Source organism: Sminthopsis crassicaudata, chromosome 4 (genome assembly GCF_048593235.1).
Source record: "Sminthopsis crassicaudata isolate SCR6 chromosome 4, ASM4859323v1, whole genome shotgun sequence".
Lineage (NCBI taxonomy): Eukaryota > Metazoa > Chordata > Mammalia > Dasyuromorphia > Dasyuridae > Sminthopsis > Sminthopsis crassicaudata.
The window spans coordinates 340,024,693-340,043,500 of NC_133620.1; the positions used below are offsets into that span (position 1 = coordinate 340,024,693).

General features: G+C 41.0%; 1 protein-coding gene across 34 annotated transcripts in view; it reads left to right on the forward strand.

Annotated features, from left to right (window-relative positions):
- MARCHF10 (membrane associated ring-CH-type finger 10) overlaps positions 1–18,808 on the forward strand; it is a 234,609-nt gene that overhangs the window by 188,562 nt on the left and 27,239 nt on the right. For 15 of the 34 annotated variants that reach the window (XM_074260905.1, XM_074260910.1, XM_074260902.1 and 12 more), the window contains 2 exons: positions 3,044–3,157; positions 14,950–15,564. In XM_074260905.1, the coding sequence (XP_074117006.1) occupies positions 3,044–3,157; positions 14,950–15,219 (384 nt within the window). In that variant the 3' untranslated portion in view covers positions 15,220–15,564. Of the gene's footprint in view, positions 1–3,043; positions 3,158–11,167; positions 11,211–11,678; positions 11,743–14,949; positions 15,565–18,808 lie in introns of those variants that run through there. The other 19 variants (XM_074260918.1, XM_074260915.1, XM_074260927.1 and 16 more) reach the window with 3 other exon arrangements.

Genomic DNA, 18,808 nt, shown 5'->3' on the forward strand with positions numbered 1-18,808 from the left:
TGCTGAAGAGATCTTCCTAAAGCATAAATGTGATTGTGTCATTCTACTACTTAGTAAACTCCAGTAATTCCCTATTGCTTCCAGTATTAGATAAAAACTCTATTTGGCATTCACAGTTCTTCATAATTTGGAGCCAGATTACCTCTCCAGCTTTATTACTACTTTCATATACTCTACAATAAAACAAGGCTGACCTTTATACTCTTACTCATAAGTCATTCCAGCTCCTTCATGTTTTTTACTGCGACATCATTCTTGAAATTCACTCTGTCCCTACCTTTGCCTCTTAGAAACCTTATTTTCCTTCAAGTCAGCTCAAGAGTCTTCTGTGTGAGGACTTTTTGATCCCCCTTAATTGCTAATGAATCTGCCCACCCCGAAAATTACCTTGTATCTGTAACTGGTCTTATGACTCAAGCCTGAAGCATTTTGCATGTCTTAGTGTACAGGAGGAGACATGACTTCTAACTGGAGAAAATGCTGAGCTAATGCTATGTATCTGTGTAAGGGACAGAACATGGCGCCAGAGCTGCTTAGAAGAAAAAGGTGGTGTCAGAGATTTTTAAGGGCTAGAGGATCCTTTAAAGAGTTTCTCTTTAAAGAAGAGAGCAAAAAAATCTTTGAAAACTGAAGTTTTATAGGGGAAGCTGGCTCTTAAATGTGTGCCTGACTTGCAGTTTGCCTCCATAGACTATTGACAGAAATTTTCTCCCTGGGTAAGAATAATTCCTTTCTCTTGCTTTGAGCTGAGATTTTATCTTGATCCTAACAGAAGATCTCATACATTTCTTATATATTTCCTGGTATGTCCTAATCGGTATAATTTAATCTAACTTCCAATTGCTGTTTTGCTTGGATAAGTGTATTTACTCAGAATTTGCTTTTAATGTAATCTTTATATAACTAACATTTGGTAAGAGAATAACTATAAGCTTAACAATTCTTCCCCTTAAGAGCAATCAGGAAAGTAGTTTTTCTTCTAAACATTATACCCATAGAACAAATGTATTTCTGAAGGCACAGTGATATAATTCTAATCCCTCTTGGAGGAAAGAACATTCAACCTTGTAGTAGTGTTGGGGCCTACCCGCCCCAAGCCACCTAACTAGCTTGCTGGCAGTACAGGTATGGCCCCTCTATCTTTTCTTCTCTATAGAAGTGGGTGAAATTCTAGAAATATATATCCACCCCACCTGCAAGTCACATATTTGCACTTATATAATCCACATGGATTATATACTCATGCATAGGCATACATATCTTACATCTCTCTTTTAGCATACCTATATACACAAATGTTTGTCTCTACCAAAATAGACTGTAAGCTTCTTGAAAACAACTGTTTTTACTTTTGTCTTCATACCTCCATCTTTTAGCACAGTGCCTAATAGCAGGTGATTATTAAGTACCAACTGATTATGATGATGATAATGACAATGATGAAGGAGAAGAGCATGAATGGCATGAAAAAAGCAAGATGTACATGGCACCTAACATTAAGCTATTCTTATATAGCAAGCATGCTCTGATTCTCTCCAGGAGCCAAATTACTACCTCTGCTGTGCGGGGGTTTCCAGGAGTAATCCTATGAGGTTGGGATATCTCTGTTGCCATCCACATCAGCTGTGTTCTCTCCATTATTATCTCCTCCTACTTATAAGGATCAGCAATATATTTCAGTCTATCATTCAATGAAATGCTTATTTTTTTTCATCTTCCTCTAGGATCCTAGCTGCTTAAACTATGCACTTAAACTTGACTCCATATAGGATCCTGCTAATGAATGTGGTGTGGGGGTCATGAAATTATGACTTATCAGTAAATATTTGATTTTATATACCTAATATACCCAGAGTTGTATAAAAAATATCTTGGGCAAAAAGGGGTAATGAGTAGAAATAAGAAGCCCTGCTTTAGATTTAACTGTAGGTATCCCACAGGGTTCTGTCCTGGGCCCTCTTTTCTTCTCTCTGTTATTACTTCATTGGTGATCTCATCAGTTCTCATGGATTTTATTCCCATCTCTATTCTGATGATTTTCCAATCTCCCTCTCCTGCTGATCTCTAGTCTCATGCCTCCAAACACCTTTCATTCCTTTCAGACTGGATATCCAGTTGACATCTTCAACTCAATATATCCAAAATGAAACCTATTATCCTTTGCCCTGAATCTTCCCCATCCCCCAATCTCAAGCTGGTAAATTCACAATCTAGAAATCATTCTGTATTCCTTTCTGTCTCTCACTCTCCCCCCAATAAATAATCTGTTGTCAAGACTTGACAATTTTGCTTTTGCAACATCTCCCAATTATGACCCCTTTTCTTCTTTGACACTGTGGCCACTCTAGTCCTCACACCTAGACTATTACAAGAGCCTGTTGGTGGGTCTGCCTGCCTCAAGGCTCTTCCCACTTCAATCGTGCTTCCATTCAGCCTCTGAAATGATTTTCCTGCAACACAAATCTTATCATGGCACCTTCCTACTCAATAAACTTCAATGGCTCCCTACTGGCTCTAGGATAAAATAAAAATTCTCTCTTTGACTTTCAAAGCACTTTATAACTTATTCTCCTCCTACCTTACTCACGAAGCTCTTCAAAGCAGGGATATTGGCTTCCTGAGTGTTCCACAAATAAAAAACTCCATCTCACAACTCTGGTCATTTTTTTCTGGCTGTCCCCCATGCCTAGAGTGCTGTCCTTTCCCTCTTTTCTGTTTACTGAGCTCCCTGGATTCCTGTAAGTTCTAAGCAAAATTCCACTTCCTATAAGAAGTCTTTCCCCAATCCTCCTTAATTCCAGTGCCTTCATTTTATTCATTATTTCCTATTTATACTGTATATAGCTTGCTTTGAATATATATTTGTTTGCATGTTGCCTTCCCCATTAACTTGTAAACTCTTTGAGGGCAGAGACTGTCTTTCTTTTTTTTATCTGCATATCTGTTTCATATCTTTTTTATCCCCTTCACTTAGTAGGCACTTACCAAATGTTTATTGAATGACATTTAAAATCAGTTTAATAATTCTCCATTCTATTTTTAGGCACAAAATGAGCTGATGAACTCCGGTCTGTACCTAGTCCTTCTGCTTCACCTTTATGAACAGAGATTTGCTGAACTCATGAGACTAAATTATAACCGAGTGGCAAGAGAGAGGGTAAGTTGAAAGATCACTGATGTATAATATAAGGTCATTATTTTTGTAATTGTTCCAGAGGTTTGTACATCATTTGATAAGAAATGCCGAGTTTATTTCTGGATTATCAGACTTGGTTGTTCCATAACTTGGGTAACCAATCATTGTAGAGTCTGTGACCCCATTTAGGGTTTCCTTGGCAAAGATTATGGAATGGTGGGTCATTTCCTTCTCCAGCTCATTTTACAAATGAGGGAACTGGGGCAAATAGAGTTAAGTGACTTGTCCAGGATCACACAGGTAGGAAGTGTCTGAGGCCAGAATTGAATTCAGTCTTCCTGACACCAGGCCCAGGACTCTGTGCTCAATGATACTGCCTTTGACAGTCTACACTCCAGTTGAAAAGCCAACAGTAATCCCATAAATGCATAGCAAATGCCTAGCCATTGAATGATTTATCGGTAGTATTAATATAAATTACTCATAAGGGCAAGCTCCCTTTTAAAAACATATTCCAAACAAAGGTCCCAAGAAAGGTTCTAGAAGTGGCATCTATATTTCTGTTATCTAAAATTTCACAAACAAAAAAATTACCTGGGAAAAGGGGAGACCACTTGCCAGCGGAGGTGTGTATCTTATATTCTAGTGGGAGACAGGAGCCATCTCTTTCTGTAATTTTTACTTTGAGATCCATTATACCTATGTAGGTACATATACATGCGTGGATATCTATGCATACAGGATCATATAGTCCCTTTCCTTCACATTACAAGGAGGAAACCAAGGATCAAATAAGGCAAGTGATTTGCCCAAGTTCATCTACCTAGTTAGTATGACACAGATCCATGGTTTAGCAAGCTGTCCCACATAAGAACTTAATAAATGCTGTGGATTGACTGGAGTTCCTTTTCTATTATTCTTTCCACTATTTCATATTGCCTCTGTATGGAAGGAGGCAAACCCAGGTTGAATTGCTGAGTTATTCATATAGCTGATACTTCTCTATAAAGGAGGAAAATGTCATAGTTGGCATTAGGAAAGAGAATATTTAATAAGTTTAGTATTTATACTAGAATCCAACTTGATGCTGGCAGGTCTGTAGATAACTAGGCAGCCTCTGAGTTCTTTTCAATTCCAAAATTCTATGAAACCATTACCTAGATTAGTATCCAAACAAACATTATAGATACTGTTGTCCAGTATTTGTCAGCAGTCATGGAAGGGCACCAAGGTCTTAAGCACCATTAAAACATCTCCCCAGTCCTGGTGCTACACCAGAAATGGGAAAGACCAATTACCTTTGTCACTAGGCAAAGAAAATATCCTTTCTTTGGAGTCATACATAAAGCAGTGGTATTTAAAGATCTACCCAGTTTTCAAATTTGCAGAATCCTGATCCCCTGAGGCTTTGGGGAAGTGGACTAGCACTGCTTTCAGAGGGTCATGTTTCAGAAGGGCATCTAGCTTGGAAATGGGCACCCCCAGTGTGGATTGTGAGTGGCATTAGATGTAGGTCAGGGGTCAGCATTTAGTAAGTCCTTACAATGTACCAGGAGCCCAGCTAAAGGCAGAGAACCCAAAAAAAGGCAAAAGGCATGGTCTTTGTCCTCAGGAAAAGGTTATAATGAGGGAAAAAACCATACAGTTAGCTAGGTACATGTAAGTAAAAGCTAAGTATACATGTATATAGGTAAATATATACAGAGCAGATGGGAGTTAGTCTAAAAGGGGAAGGCTAGAGCAGGGAGAAGGAGATAGAAGTCTGCTACAGAAGGTAAGATTTAAGCTGAGTCCTAATGGAAGCTGAAGAAACTTAAGAGGTAGAAATGAGGGGCAGAACATTCTAAGCATGGGGGGAGGGGGTAGCCAGTATAAAGGGTAGGAGATGGAGTTTTGAGGCAGCTGGGTAGTACTATGGTGCACCCAGTACTTGGTCTGGAGTCCAGAAGACCTGAGGTAAATCCAGCCTCAGGTCACTTACTAGCAGTGTGACTTTGGGCAAATCAACTAATTCATCTTTATTTGCATCAATTTCCTCACTTTAGAATTTAGATAGATCGTAATAGGCCTATCTGCCAGGATTGGGGTGAGGATCAGTGAGATAATAATGGCAAAGCACTAAGCACAGTGTCTGCAGGGCACATAGTAAGTGCAATATAAATGCTAGCTGCTTTGTTGTTGTAATTAAGAGACTGCAATGAGGTCAATATAGAATAGGTATATGAGGGCTAAAAAGCCAGGAATGACCCAGGCTATGAAGAGCTTTTAATACTAAACAGAGGACTTTATATTTGATCTTGGAGGGAGAAGGAATCGCTGGAACTCACTGATCCAAGGGTGACATGCTCCCTCGGAGGTTTTAGAGAAATCACCTTGCTAGCTGAGGGAGAATGGCTTAGTGAGGAGAGTCTTGAAGCAGAAAGACCAATCAGAAGGTTATTGATATAGTCAAGAAGAGAGGATGAGGTCTGAACTAAGGTGGGGATGGTATGGATGGAGAGGAAGAAATGTGTCTGAGAGAGGCTTTTGTCAGTGACGACCTAGAGTCCCCCCAAACCATACATATGTCTTTCCTTCTCTTTTATTTTCACCCCAATGCCTAAAGCCTAAGTAGGTAGCATCATTTCTTACAGTCGGGACAATATAATTGAGCAGTGGGAAGTGTGTTTTAAATTCTATCAGGACCTGGGTGATGGCTGGATTTTCAGTATTCCTCTGCAACTCTTTTATGGGAAACATTGCATTGAAAATATTTATGATGGGACTCTTATCATCACCACACTTTTCCTCAATGTTTTCTGTGTTTTTGAGCTAAAATCTTTCCCTGAGATACTTCTTGCTTCCAGTAGAGGAAACATATTGAGTTTATGTCAAAGTGTCAACCCCAGAATTTTTTTTTCTTTTCTCTGATCTATTCTTATTCATGCTTAGCCACTCCTTGATTTTTACTGTGACAGTGTTTCCTAAAAGAGATAGTACAAGAATCAGGAAACAGCTAACTTTTCTGCAGCTTTGTCTTCATGATTTCCCATCTTTTTAACTGAATGTTTTACTCCTGTTGAACTTTAAAGAATTCAGGTATATATAGATCACAGATAGCCCAATTGTCAAAGGGCTAACAGAAGCAACATTAGCCAAAGAGATTGTAAAGCAAATATGGGGAAAACATTAACAAACCAAAAGAACTGAACACAAGGTTTTGAGTCACTACCTTCTGTCTCCAAGAAATCTTAAGGGAGAGATTCTCTTCCATTCCTACTTTAAATTTATTTAGAAAAACCCTGAACAATGACTGCAAATGACCAACCACCTCTCCATTAGACAGGGAAATGGAAATAAGAAGTCAAATTGCTTTTTGTCAGATTCACACTATGCCTTGAATTGATTTTCTGTGTTTCCTCCTAGAAGAATACTCATAACTTGAGGATAAAGTCAAACATAGTGAAAATCCCCTTTTCTTCTTCCTTATCTACCAGAAAGTAGAGAAATGATTCAAGTTCAGTTTATACCTTTTTTTCAGCAAGGAAACACAGTAATGAGCCAACATTTATTAAGGCCTAATATCTATATCTTTGGAGGTGCTAGATAGCAAGCACAGTGGACAAAGTTCCAGGCCTAGCTAGAATCAGAAAGACCTATCTTCATGAGTTTAAGTGTGACCTCAGACACTTAATATAGATGTATGACCCTGTTTGCTTCTGGAGAATGAAAATGCAATCTACTTCAGTATCTCTGTCGAGAAAACCCCAAATGAGATCATGAAGAGTTTGAACATAACTAAAAAGGACTGAAAAACAACTATATCCTAGGCATTGTTCTAAAAACTTGAAGTAACAATAATAACCAAAAAAAAAAGTAAAAACAGATCCTGTCCACAGGCATTTATGTGGGGAAGATACCATGAAGACAAATAAGTACATGTAAGATACATTTAAAGCAGACAAAAGGGAAGGCAGCAGCACTTGAAGGTTCATAGAAAGGCTTCCCACAGGAAGGGCATATAAGCTGCATTTTAAAAGAGCTGGGGATTCCAAAAGATAGTGGTTACAAGGAATCACATCCCAGGCATGAGGGCAACATGTGCAGAGGCATGAATAGAGCAGGAGGATGGATGTTGTGTATGAGAAGCAAAGACAATCTGGCTGGATCTTACACTGTGTTATGGTGAGTAATGTATAATAAAGCTGGGAAGGGCTTCCAGATTGTAAAGGGGCTGTGCCCAAACATAGACTATATTTGATAATTTTTAAAGGCGGCAACAGTATATTTATTGTATTTTATTGAACAACACAGTAACCCAGGCTGACCTGAGCTTTAGGGATATCATTTGGCACTTATGTGAAGGGTAGAATGGAGAGAGGACAGACTTGAAGTAGGGTATCAATTGGGAGACTACTACAACACTCTACATAAGAGGTGATGAGGAACTGAACTAGGCTATGTGAATGGAGAGAAGCAGATGTATAAGAAAGGAGGTAAAAGAAGAATCATAAAATTTGGTGAAGAGTCAAGGAAGATACCTAGGCTGTGAACCTAAAACATGGGTGCCCTCAACAGTCATAGGTAAAGAAGGAGCATATAACCAGGGAGTGAGGATGACAGTCTGGCACAGTTTAGAAGGATGGAAGTTTTGGAAGTTGCTAGGAAGATGAGTTAAAGAGAAATACAGCATAGGAAAAGATGGAAAGATAATAATCTACTGATTAGAGTTCTTGAATGTGGAAGCAGAATACTTGGTGATGGTGAAATCAGGGATATGATCATTCCTGTGTGAAGCTAAGGTGGAATTGAGAGAGTAAGTCTTGGAATTTTGTAGATTGAGGATCTGGGAAATTAGATAATTTGAGAAGATATCAATATATATGTTCAAGTGCCTAGAAAGAAGGGGCAGAACTTAGGATAGAAAGGAAGACCGTGGGCTAGGACCTGAACACTTACAAAAAAGGCAAGTCTCCTATGGAGGGGACTCAGTAAATAATGGTTAAAAAGAATCTGGATTGGGTGATAGATTTGGATTGTGTGTACCTCAGAGGAAAAGAGGTTGCTCAGTGATGGCAGCAGAGGAAGAGTCTAGAAGTAGAAATGGGGAGCAAGGGGTGTTCTGACAATTCCCACTTGATCAATAAGTATTTTTGTGTACATGTATGTAGTAATGAATGAAAATACACTTAGTACATTAGAGAGAAGAGTGGCCATGGTTATGATGTCATGGGGAGGGCCATGTCTTAGTGATTGCTTGGAAATGAAGCATGCAAGGGAGGAATCAGTGTAAGAAGAAAGGAAGTCTATTAATTATGGAACAGATATGCCTGAGGGCACAGTGGAAGGAGCAGGCAGGTTTGGGACATTGGAGGTAGGGTTGAGACTGATGGGAATGAGAAAACAGATAATTTGGGGAAGTTGTTCTTTAGCAGTCTGGAATTCAGTGTCAGAGATTAGGAGATTAGAAGGGTCTGAGGCATGTTAAACATTGAGGAATAAATCACAGCAGAATCCATATCAGTGAGGTCGTCTGATGAAGGCAAGTAATTGGTTCAAGATTGTCCTTCCAGGTTCTGTTGCTGTTCTCATCTGCCCAGACTGCAATGTTGTTGTGTCTTACTAGAGAGAGATGTAGGAGGCTGTCTTCTAGTAGGCATTAATAAGGAGAAGTGAATGGAGGCATGTGGAATGAGCTTATGGAACAGCCTTGGGGAGGGGATCATGGTGATGTTCAGTTGATAAACAGAATTGAATGCTCTTGGCTCTTAAGTAGCTAATTGTGAAGCTGACATTTTGCCACTTTTAGTGTCCTTGACAATCTTCTCCACAGACCACAGCTTTTCTTATTAGTCCTAGACCTGTCTGGCTTCTTTGGGATTTATTTAACTGACTTCTTGGGCACGACACATAAATGTGCATCCCGACGATCCCAGACAAAATTGATGGAAGCAGAACATCCACATCATCCAAGGCTGCGTTTAAACGTTGCTTCTGCCAGTTTTGCTAGCTTTTCTCACCCCCCTGTAACTTGCTTCTTCCCTGTATCTTAGTCTCTCAGAATCAAACCCTGTAGGTCAGTTAATCATTTCACATGGTAGGAGGAAGAGAGCAATTTAAGTCAGATTGTTGAAATTGACTTTGTAGAGATTGGCTCTTAAATCAGGTCTTACAGGCACTTAATAAGGCAGCCAAGCAATGTTAACTAGGGTGGGGGAAAAGGTTTTCACAACAGCCATATTTCCATAGTCTGGGACGCCAGCCCCAAAACAGTAAGATGAAACCAAACAAGGAAAAATATAAAGTTCTGTTCTTGGACTTAACTGTAGAAGCAAAAATTCAAAAGTGGCTTAATAATAGTTCATATGAAAAAGACCAAGGAGCTTTCAGTGAGTAGTAGCATTACTTAGAAGTGAGATGCAGTTGACAAAGTATTAAATGTGATCTTAAGCTGCATTAGCAGAAATATGTTCAGAATGGGGAAGATGACTATCCTCTAGTGCACATAACATGTAAAAAGGCATGAACAAATTGTAATGAATTCAGAAAAAGTTGGCAAAGATAGTCAAGGGCATAAGAAGATGGGAGAAGGGCACTAATAGGTAGTTATATTTAGTCAGGAGAAGAAAGGATTTAGGAGGGATATGCTGGCTGTTTTGCAGTTCTTAAAAGACTGTCATGTAGAAACAGGATTTCATTTATTTAGTTTAACTTCATTTGTACTAGGTCCAGTGGGGGAAAGTTACAAAAGCAACATGTTTGGGCTCAGTGAGGAGTTTCTTAACAAACAGCCATCCAACAATGAAACGTGCTGCAATATATCTATAGTATTGATTTTTCGGACATATGAGGGATTCAGATAGGGGCTGAATGACTACTCTTTAGGGATGTTATAGATGAGATGCCTATCCTGGGAGTCCCAAGTGACTGCTATGGTCCTTTTTCATTCTAAACCAGGGAATCACTGAATGGTGATTCACTTGAAAAAATTATCCCATTGGTCTTCCTATGGAAGCTTCTTGGTGGGATTTGCTTGAGCACACCACCATCCTGGAAATCCCTCACTCCTCAGTTGATTTGATAACCAATCTGTGGCAACTTAGCCCCATTTCTTCTGTAAGCCTGATATACTAGAGGCAATTTCAGGTCATCTCACAGCCCCATTGGAGCAGAAAAATGGAGAGAATGATTAGGCCCAGGCTTAATTTACAAATTACCAACTAATTGTGCAAAGAACTACTACTCAGGATGAAAGAATTTTCCTTCCCATTGCCTGATTTTAAGGCAGACTCACTAAGGACTTTATAGGGGGTAGGGTTTTTTAGTTTTTCCTATTTCCCTATTCTCCTTTTGAGGCAAAAAAGGTCCCAAGAATCACCTCTCCAACAAGTCCTCATTGTTGCTCCGGTTTCACAAGGTTCTTTGGGACCCCTCCTTGTCTCATATCTTCCAGGAAGGAGTTTTACTGTCCCCATCACAAATCTGATCTTATTGAAGGTACAGGACACCAACCAGTGCTCACAGGGAGATTAAATCCTTGCCTAGTGGCATAATGGGCTCCTGCTAAGGCTGCACTGAAGATTCTGTCCCTGATTGTTAGTGTGGAAATGTTATAAACTTAGAACAAAGTCCCAGCCATCTTGGGAACCCCCATAGTCTGCTGCCTCCTGCCAGGAGGAGTATGCTATGATTCTTTAAAAACTTAATACTTGAAGCCCTTAGCAATTAATGTACCCTCCACTCCTGTGACCTATTTAAGCTCTTCCAATAGTCAAAACCTGGTTCTAGGGGTTGAGATAAGTTTCCTTTTCACATTGTCAAATTAAAAAGGATTGAACAGCAAATGAGCTAGAGTTATGAATGGAGCTGTATGCGTGATGTTAGGCTAATCCTAATTTATACTAAATTTTAACACTGTCCTAATATTCTCACCTTATTTTCCTTGTCCCCCTCGGAAATGATGTAAGAGACATTCTTGAGGCTAGAGAATTATTCATCTGTTCACTATTATGCTGGAAAAGAATTCATTTCTTCTTATCTTCTTTCTCATAGTTGTCAAGAAATTACCCACAACCCAGACCGGAAGAAAGTGAAAGTAGGTTTGGGGGTCAGCACTGCTTTGCTTATTGAATGTTTCTCTGTTTCTATGTTGGGCCTGATGCCATGGAAGGAAGTAATGAACACCACCCAGAGACAAAAATAACCAAACAAAGCTTGGGAAATTAGATCTAATGAAAATAATCAGGAAGGCAAGTCCAAGTGCACTGAATGCAGAGCAGATAAGGTTTTTACTTAGTGGTGAAAACAAGAGGAGGCTCCTGGGGCACAGAAGATGACTAGCTGCCATCCCTTGACATCTTTTTTCTGCTTTCTGTAGTCAACTGTATGCTTGGCCTTCTTGATTATTTACTTCCTGGAGGGGCCTCTGGGTTGTGAGGGTGGGTTTCAGATCCTGGAATGAAGGTTGGGTTACCCATCAATTAAGCTGCCCTCTTCATGTGCTTGATGTTGTGTTGAGTCTCTAGCAAGCTGAGTTTCTTTTTTTCCATTTGTGTTGGTCAAGTCATTCTTCAGGACTCCAAGAAAGTGGCACTAATTTGTGCCCCCAAGAAGTGACCAATATGCGGGTAGGACCTCTTTCCTATACTCATTTTTGGCTAGTTCCCTATGAACAAGGAATATCCAGCAAGGGAAGTGGGAATTAAAGCAGAAGGAAAATATTTCAGTGGGAAATGAGGAACTTCTTGACTATTAGAGGAATAAACATTAGAATAAGTTGAAAGGACAGTCCAGAAATCTCCAGAGAGAAATAACTGTCTGTAAAGGCAAAGGGCTGGTCTCAATATATCAGTTCCTTTATTAACCTGAAGAAGATGGAAGTGTTTGTTAACAGTAACTAAAATCCCTCCTTATGATTCAGGAACTACCTGTCCAATTTTCAGAAAATGTAGGTGGGATCCCTCCCTCCATGTACATGTTTTACTTTATCAAGAAGGACACGGTCTTATGTCCCAATTGGACTTGCCACTAGTATTCTTGGGCAGGATCATCAAAATTATTTCTTTGGGGTTATCAGTTACTTGACTCTGACATTATAAATAAAGTGTACTCTCCAGTTCCTTTGCTAACTGAAAAGGAAAAGGTTAGGGTAGAAACATTTCTGTGGATGATCCCTCCCCAAACCTCCCTCATTGTTTCCCTCAACAAAAACAGAAGATTTGCTTTTCTTTGTTTTTTTGGCAGAAATGAAACAGTGCAGGGAAGTGAATGCACAAGATAGGTATTTCAAATACATTTCTCTACATGCACACACATAATTCTTAGTCAATTTTATTTTTTTTTAATCCTCTACATATCCAGGTGATTACTCCACTCAAGTGAGCTCACTCACTTTTGCCAGTCATGGTACTTTGACTTAAACTTTTTTTCTGGACAAACAGCTTGGCTGAGCTCTTGGACAAGAGAGACTGCAAAATGAAACAAGCTTGCAGCTTGCTCGCTGCTCTCTGAGACTGTTTAGGTTAATAATTTAAAATCACCTGTGGCTCCCTCTCTGCACTAGGGTGGTTGGATGAACTGATCAAACTCTGGCTCCTCCCACCACTTTGATTCGCCTTTTTGTGAAGACCTAATGAAACCCCCAGCTACAATTTTTTTTTTTGTCCAAGGCCAGTTCGTTTGGCTCATCTAGATAGGGCTGTAATGACCCCTAGTGTCTGCTGTGGGTCATCACTGATGGTTGATTCTGGAATTCTGGGCGGAAGATGAATGTCAAACCTCTTCCTGCCCTGTTCTCCTCAACCATGGAAATCAGACTCACTTATCTCCCAGACGCTGTTGTGACCCAAGCCCTGAAAACCAGGGGATTAGACCAAAATGCCCCAAGGCCACAGTGCTCCCTGGCCCTGGCATCTAACAGTGTGGGAGGTTTAGGCTGTCCTCAGCATTCCCATCCCTGAATGTGGGAAGGAGGGGACTCAGTGCAGCTGGGCCATCCATGCTCTCGAATACTGCTTCCATTACTATGAAGCCTTCCTCAGAAGCCCCATCTTCTTGGGGGTTTTGTGCCCCTCCCAGAGAACTGAGCCACGTTGGTGGCACTAAACATCAGCCAAAATCTGAAGCTAACGTCTGTTTTCTTTTCTATAAATGCCATGAAACTGTAAATAATGATGGGGGCGGGAAGGGAGATCCCAAGACCCTTCTCACCCCTTTCTTCCTCCTCCCTACGCATGCTATCCTACATCACACTCCAGGAACTACTACTAAGGCAATTGTAAGTTGACATTGGTGAACTCAGCAAAGAAAAGGGGGAATTCTGGCGCCATGACAAGGATGCATAGGCCTCTCTGCATAGAGGCGGCTCACCTCTGGCTTCTTACCCAGAGACAAATGATCAGGACAGTCTGGAGCTAAACCATATGCTTCCAGTTTTCCCCAGCTAGGTGTGACAAGAATGACTGATCCGGTTGCTAACTCTGTGCTAAGGTCAGTAGACTGAGTTCAACTGATGTAGTAACCCATCTATTCTAGTCCAATGTGAATAGGGGAACCAGCAAACCAGATTCAAGGCTCCCTACCCTCTCTGGCCCTCTTGGGTAGGTTGCCTAATGAAGCATTCCTATTAGATGGTCCTCCTATAGTTCTTCCTTTCTTACTCCTCCTAGTTGGTGTTGGACTGAAGAGCTTCACCTCCACTCATGTCCAAGTGGTTTTGCTGCAAACACAACTGCAAAATTGTTCCTTTCAGGGACAGAGCAATGTGTGTGCCCAGATTTGACAAGCATTTTGTCCCATGACTCAGCTGCTAAACCATTCTGGTGAAGTCACTGACTGATGCCTTCCAGCTGGGTACAAGATGATTTTCAGTGACAGCCAAGCCCTGAGTGCTATAGAGAGGAAACAGTTATTATTCCAAAAATCTGGAGTCTTCTCAGGGAAACCTGAGGTGGCTGAATGCCACCGGGATCTCCTCAAAAGCAGCAAATCCTGTAGAGCAAATGGCTCCAGGCACTTAAGTGGCTCCAGAGGATTTAGAAGTTCTTGTGTTTCCCATCTGTGTTCAGCTCCCTTTCCAAGATTTCATGGTCCACCCCAAAAGCTAACTTGAGAATGTCCAATAGGTCAATTCCTTTCAACAACTAGAAATTAATTCTAGCCAGTCTAGGACCATCTATTGAGGCCATATGAAAATGGAACTAGGACAAGACCTCCAAATTCCCCACCAAATAAAATGAACTCAAAACAGTCTGTCCCAGGACCCTCATTCCTCCCCACATCAGATTCCACTTCACCTCCCATCACCCCATTTGTCCTAATCATTATTGCCTCTTAGTCACTAAGCTTGCCTGGGCTGAGGAAGTCATTGCCTAGGACCTGAGTATCTGGAAAGAGTCCCCTTTTCTTTTTCAATCTTGAAGTCTACAATGCCTCAAGATTCAAAAGAAGGGGAAAAAATCTGCCTCCATTGCCAAATGTCAAGAGATATCCAGGGGGTGTGATCTCAGGGGAAATAACAGGGTCTTTGTGACTTCAGCAGAAAGTTCTCTGAAGGAGAAGGCCCCCTTAGAAATGACTAGTCTTGATTTTCCACAATCTTCAGCTGCTTATAGAATAACAACGTGGCTTTTGGGGATGGGGATGGGCCAGAGGCTGAGAGTTTATGGACACGATCTTTGTCATCTGACTGACAGGCTTTAGTTCTTCCAGGGCCAGCGCCAGCCCGGAGCCTGGCACAGAGTAGATGCATAATAAATGCTAGCTAACTGCAGACCGTATAGTCTACATGGTAGATGTGTCCAGAACTGTCTAAGAGGATCTTCTTTGCTTTCTAGATTCGGATTCAGGAGACGGTAATGAAAACAGTGTATTCCAAAGCAACAGCCGGTTCATCTAATGAGGAGGGTGGTCGTGGAGCTCAGTGGGGGTCCCCTCTACTCAGCTACCTTCCCTGTGCTCCCCATGTGTGCCTTCTTTCCTCCTTTTTACTGAAACAGAAACCAATGAGTATGCAGTTCACATTTGTACTTTACACCCGTCTCTTTCTGGGGTCTGACTTGAGTATTTTAAAACAGCAACACCAACTGACACTGGCTTTGGAATAACATGGTGCAGAGCAGCTAGTGGTGAGCAACCCACTGATTATCTCCTCCTCCTGCCCAGCCTGCCCCCATCAACTCCCCACACAAAGTGGGGATGACCCAGACAGCTGCTGGCTGCTCTGCTGCCACTGTTAAGTTCAGAAGCTGTGCTCAGGGTTACCTGCTTCCTTGCCTTAGGAGGTGGGCTCTCTTAGGGGACACTTAGCTGCCCTGATGGGCACAGTTGGGTACTGGGATTCTCTCTTGGGCACTGTCCACCCAGAAAGGAGCCTGTTCAGGTCTCCACTCCACACTGAATGGAAACCTAGCAGTGACACAAACGTTCAGTAAACTGAGTTTATTCACCCATTTTATTCAGTTCTTCTTTCAGTCTCCATAGACATACGCTCAGGGCCCAGGCCCCAGAGGGTGGCACAAGTCACTCTCCTGCCTCCTCCTCTGTATCCCACCTCCCAAGAGACAAGCATCTGGGAGGTCTGTGTTTTTCAGATTGAAACATTCTCCAAGGTGGCCTGGGACAGTGTGGATCCTGGGATAGCCACAACAGGTAGCATTCATTCTTCAGTTTTCTTAGAAGCTCCATTAGGTTTCTGTTCACTCTAGAGTTGTTTTTTATCCTTATCTCCTAAACCTTCCAGATCCTTTCCTCGATACCTTTACTCCCTATGGTACAGAAAATCCTGACAGAACTTCTGAGATCCCTAGGTATGGACCACATTTCAAGAGGCTCCCTGGCAAAACACAGCACAAGGAGTCAAAATAGAGATTAGGACTGAGGAAAGAATAGTTGTCTCTGACACTAGGCTGCTGGAGAGGTTCCAGCACTGGTCTACTAGCCCAATGTATATTGTCCTCTTTTTTAGGGGAAAGAGATAGGCAGGAGAAAAGCTTTATCTATGTTCTTCCCTGACCTCAGTGCACAGGGACATCACCAAGTGCATCTGTAATCTCTAGCAGCCTTGCCTCTGGGACTGGCCTCCCTTGAGATTTCCTACGTCCTATCACCAAAATTCTATCATCAAGCACTTTTGTAAGGTTTTACCTGTCCCAGCCATTGTGATAGGCACTGGGCAGAGTGGAAGAGGATGCTAAAAATAAAAATGAAAGTCTTTGGGAAGCTTATATTGTCAGGAGAGACAACAGGTAACACATACGAGACACATAAAGCAGGCAAAAAGTAAACTTGGATGGGAAAGGGGCCAAAAGAAGTCATCTTTAGAAGGGGATTGAGATGAGACTTGAATGAACTCAGGGAAGCCAAGAGTCAGGATAAGGAGGGACAGCATTTTAGGCATGGGACAGCCAGTATAAAGGTAAACATGGGAAATGGAGCATAGTGTGGGAAGGGGAATCATGGTGCACATGGAGACAGACTGCAAGAGATTGAAAAGGTAAGGAAGACTCTTAAATGTCAAACAGGGATTGATCATAGGGAAACACTAGATGATTTTCTTTGAATGGACAGTCTCATTGATAGCTGTGGGGAGAGGCTTGAGGAAGTAGAAAAGTCAAAGACAATACTCCTGATGAGACAATGAGGGCCTGAACAGGTGGTGGTGATGGCACCAGCTGAGAATGAACCTGTGAGACTGGGAAATCTGGAAGAGTGCAAGATCGTGACAAAATGGCCCACTCAGATGTTTAATAAGCAAACTGGATTTCAGGGATGGAAATAAAGATCTCTCAATTACAGAGTTGATAATTGAATCTATGGGAATTAATGAGATCAAGAGGAGAGAAAAAAGATGAGGGCCCAGGACAGAACCTTAGAAAACACCCATCGTTAGTGGTTATGAACCAAAAGAAGCAGCTGGTTAAGGGAAAAACCACCTAGAGAAGTCTCACAGAAATGCAGGCGAGAATGGCTAGGAGGAGAGGAGAGCTGACAGTGTCAAATGCTGTAGAGAGATCAGGGAGAATGAGAATTGTGGGGGGAAGAGGCCTTAAATTTGTGCTAGGCAATTGGAGGAAATGGATCTCCATTTCACAGAATCTCAACTTGTATGAGTATGAGCCTGAAGATATAGCTTGGGATAAGGAAAAGTCAGAGAAAGTGAAGTGGAAGAGAAAGTGTATTGTGCTCTGGGCAGGGAGGTGGGAAAGACAGGAAAGAGGAGAAAAGATTCAATGGAAATATTGTGAGAAGGGGAATGAAGAGATTTTCCTTTACCTCCCAAGTTCCAACTGCCACCTGTTGCCCTAGCAATCCCTTTATTTCCCCCTCCCATTGCAACTTGGGAGTAAAAGCTTTTTTTTTTTTTTTAATAAAATTGAAACACAGACTAAATTGTGGGGCAAAAGGAACCCATCAAAATTTAGGAGGATTCTAGTTACTCCATAATCAACCTCATTTATTCTGTCATCTGGGTGGCAGAACAATTATAAAGAAGATAAAACTGAAAAAGATGAACTCTCAGCCAGCCAGCCTATTCTATTCTCCCTGAGACCACATGAAAACAAATTGAGACTTCTGATAGGATCTGTTAAGTCTCCTAGAATAGGCATGATGGAAGCTGAAGACTTCATTGGGTTGTAAAAGGAATTCTAAAAATCTCAAAATTATTGTTTTGCACACAACACAAGACCTTAGGAATGCTGAGAGAAAATAAGCTTTTATTTTGAAAATAAACAGCATCCCAGGATCTTTAGGATTGGAAAGGACTCTAGTGTCTCTGTTCAGCCTTATTTTATAGAAATATAAAATTTATAAAATATAAACTATAAGAAACAGGGTTAGGAAGGATGTCACATGCTTAATGTCATACAAGTAGTCAGAATAAGAAGTGGGATGTGAACTTTTGGCTCCAGCCAGAGATAAAAGACTTGTCCACCTAGAAGGAAAAACAAAAGCCTTTGGGGCATTTAAAGTAGGAATGTGTAAAGTTCATCAGAATTTGAAAACTATGAAAAGGGATCCCGAAAGCTGAGTCCTGAAGTGCTATGGAGTTTAGGCCACTTAATTGCAACTACCTACCAATGATTATATCAAAAGCTTTTTGTAGGAATTTTGGAGGTTTTTTTCCTACCAAAAACTGGGGAAAGGCATTTTATCTGAGCAAGCAGAAAATCTTTGTACAAATGTTCTGGTCTCAGCAGAGGAAAACCATACAGCAAAATGACTTCAAATATGTAACTTGCCATGAATTATACATCAGTGTTACACAATTTCCCATTATTTGATAGTTAAAAGGAAAAAAAGCATTGTTCATTAAAGAGCAGTTAGACAGAGTAAGCCTTTTAATTCACATTACCAGAATTTGGTAGTCAAATGAAAGAGGCAAGGGGCCTTAAATCTTTTTTAGCTGCTCCCTAGGAATAACAAGAGCAGGTAAAAGGAAATGGAAGGAAGTGCCCAATTGTGAAAGCTAAGAGAATTGATTTTCGGAACTTATAAAAATTTCAAATTTCCACCTCAAAATAGAGTAAATATTTAATGCTTCACTCATCCATCTTTTCCTTTCCCTTTCCCTTTCCCTTTTCCTTTTCAGAAAAAAAGCCATTGCCCAAAAATGTGCTGCTTCTGGTAGGAGCTAATGCAAAGATGCACAACTTTTCTTCTGGGGAAATAAAGCCACAAAGGTGAAAACTAGGA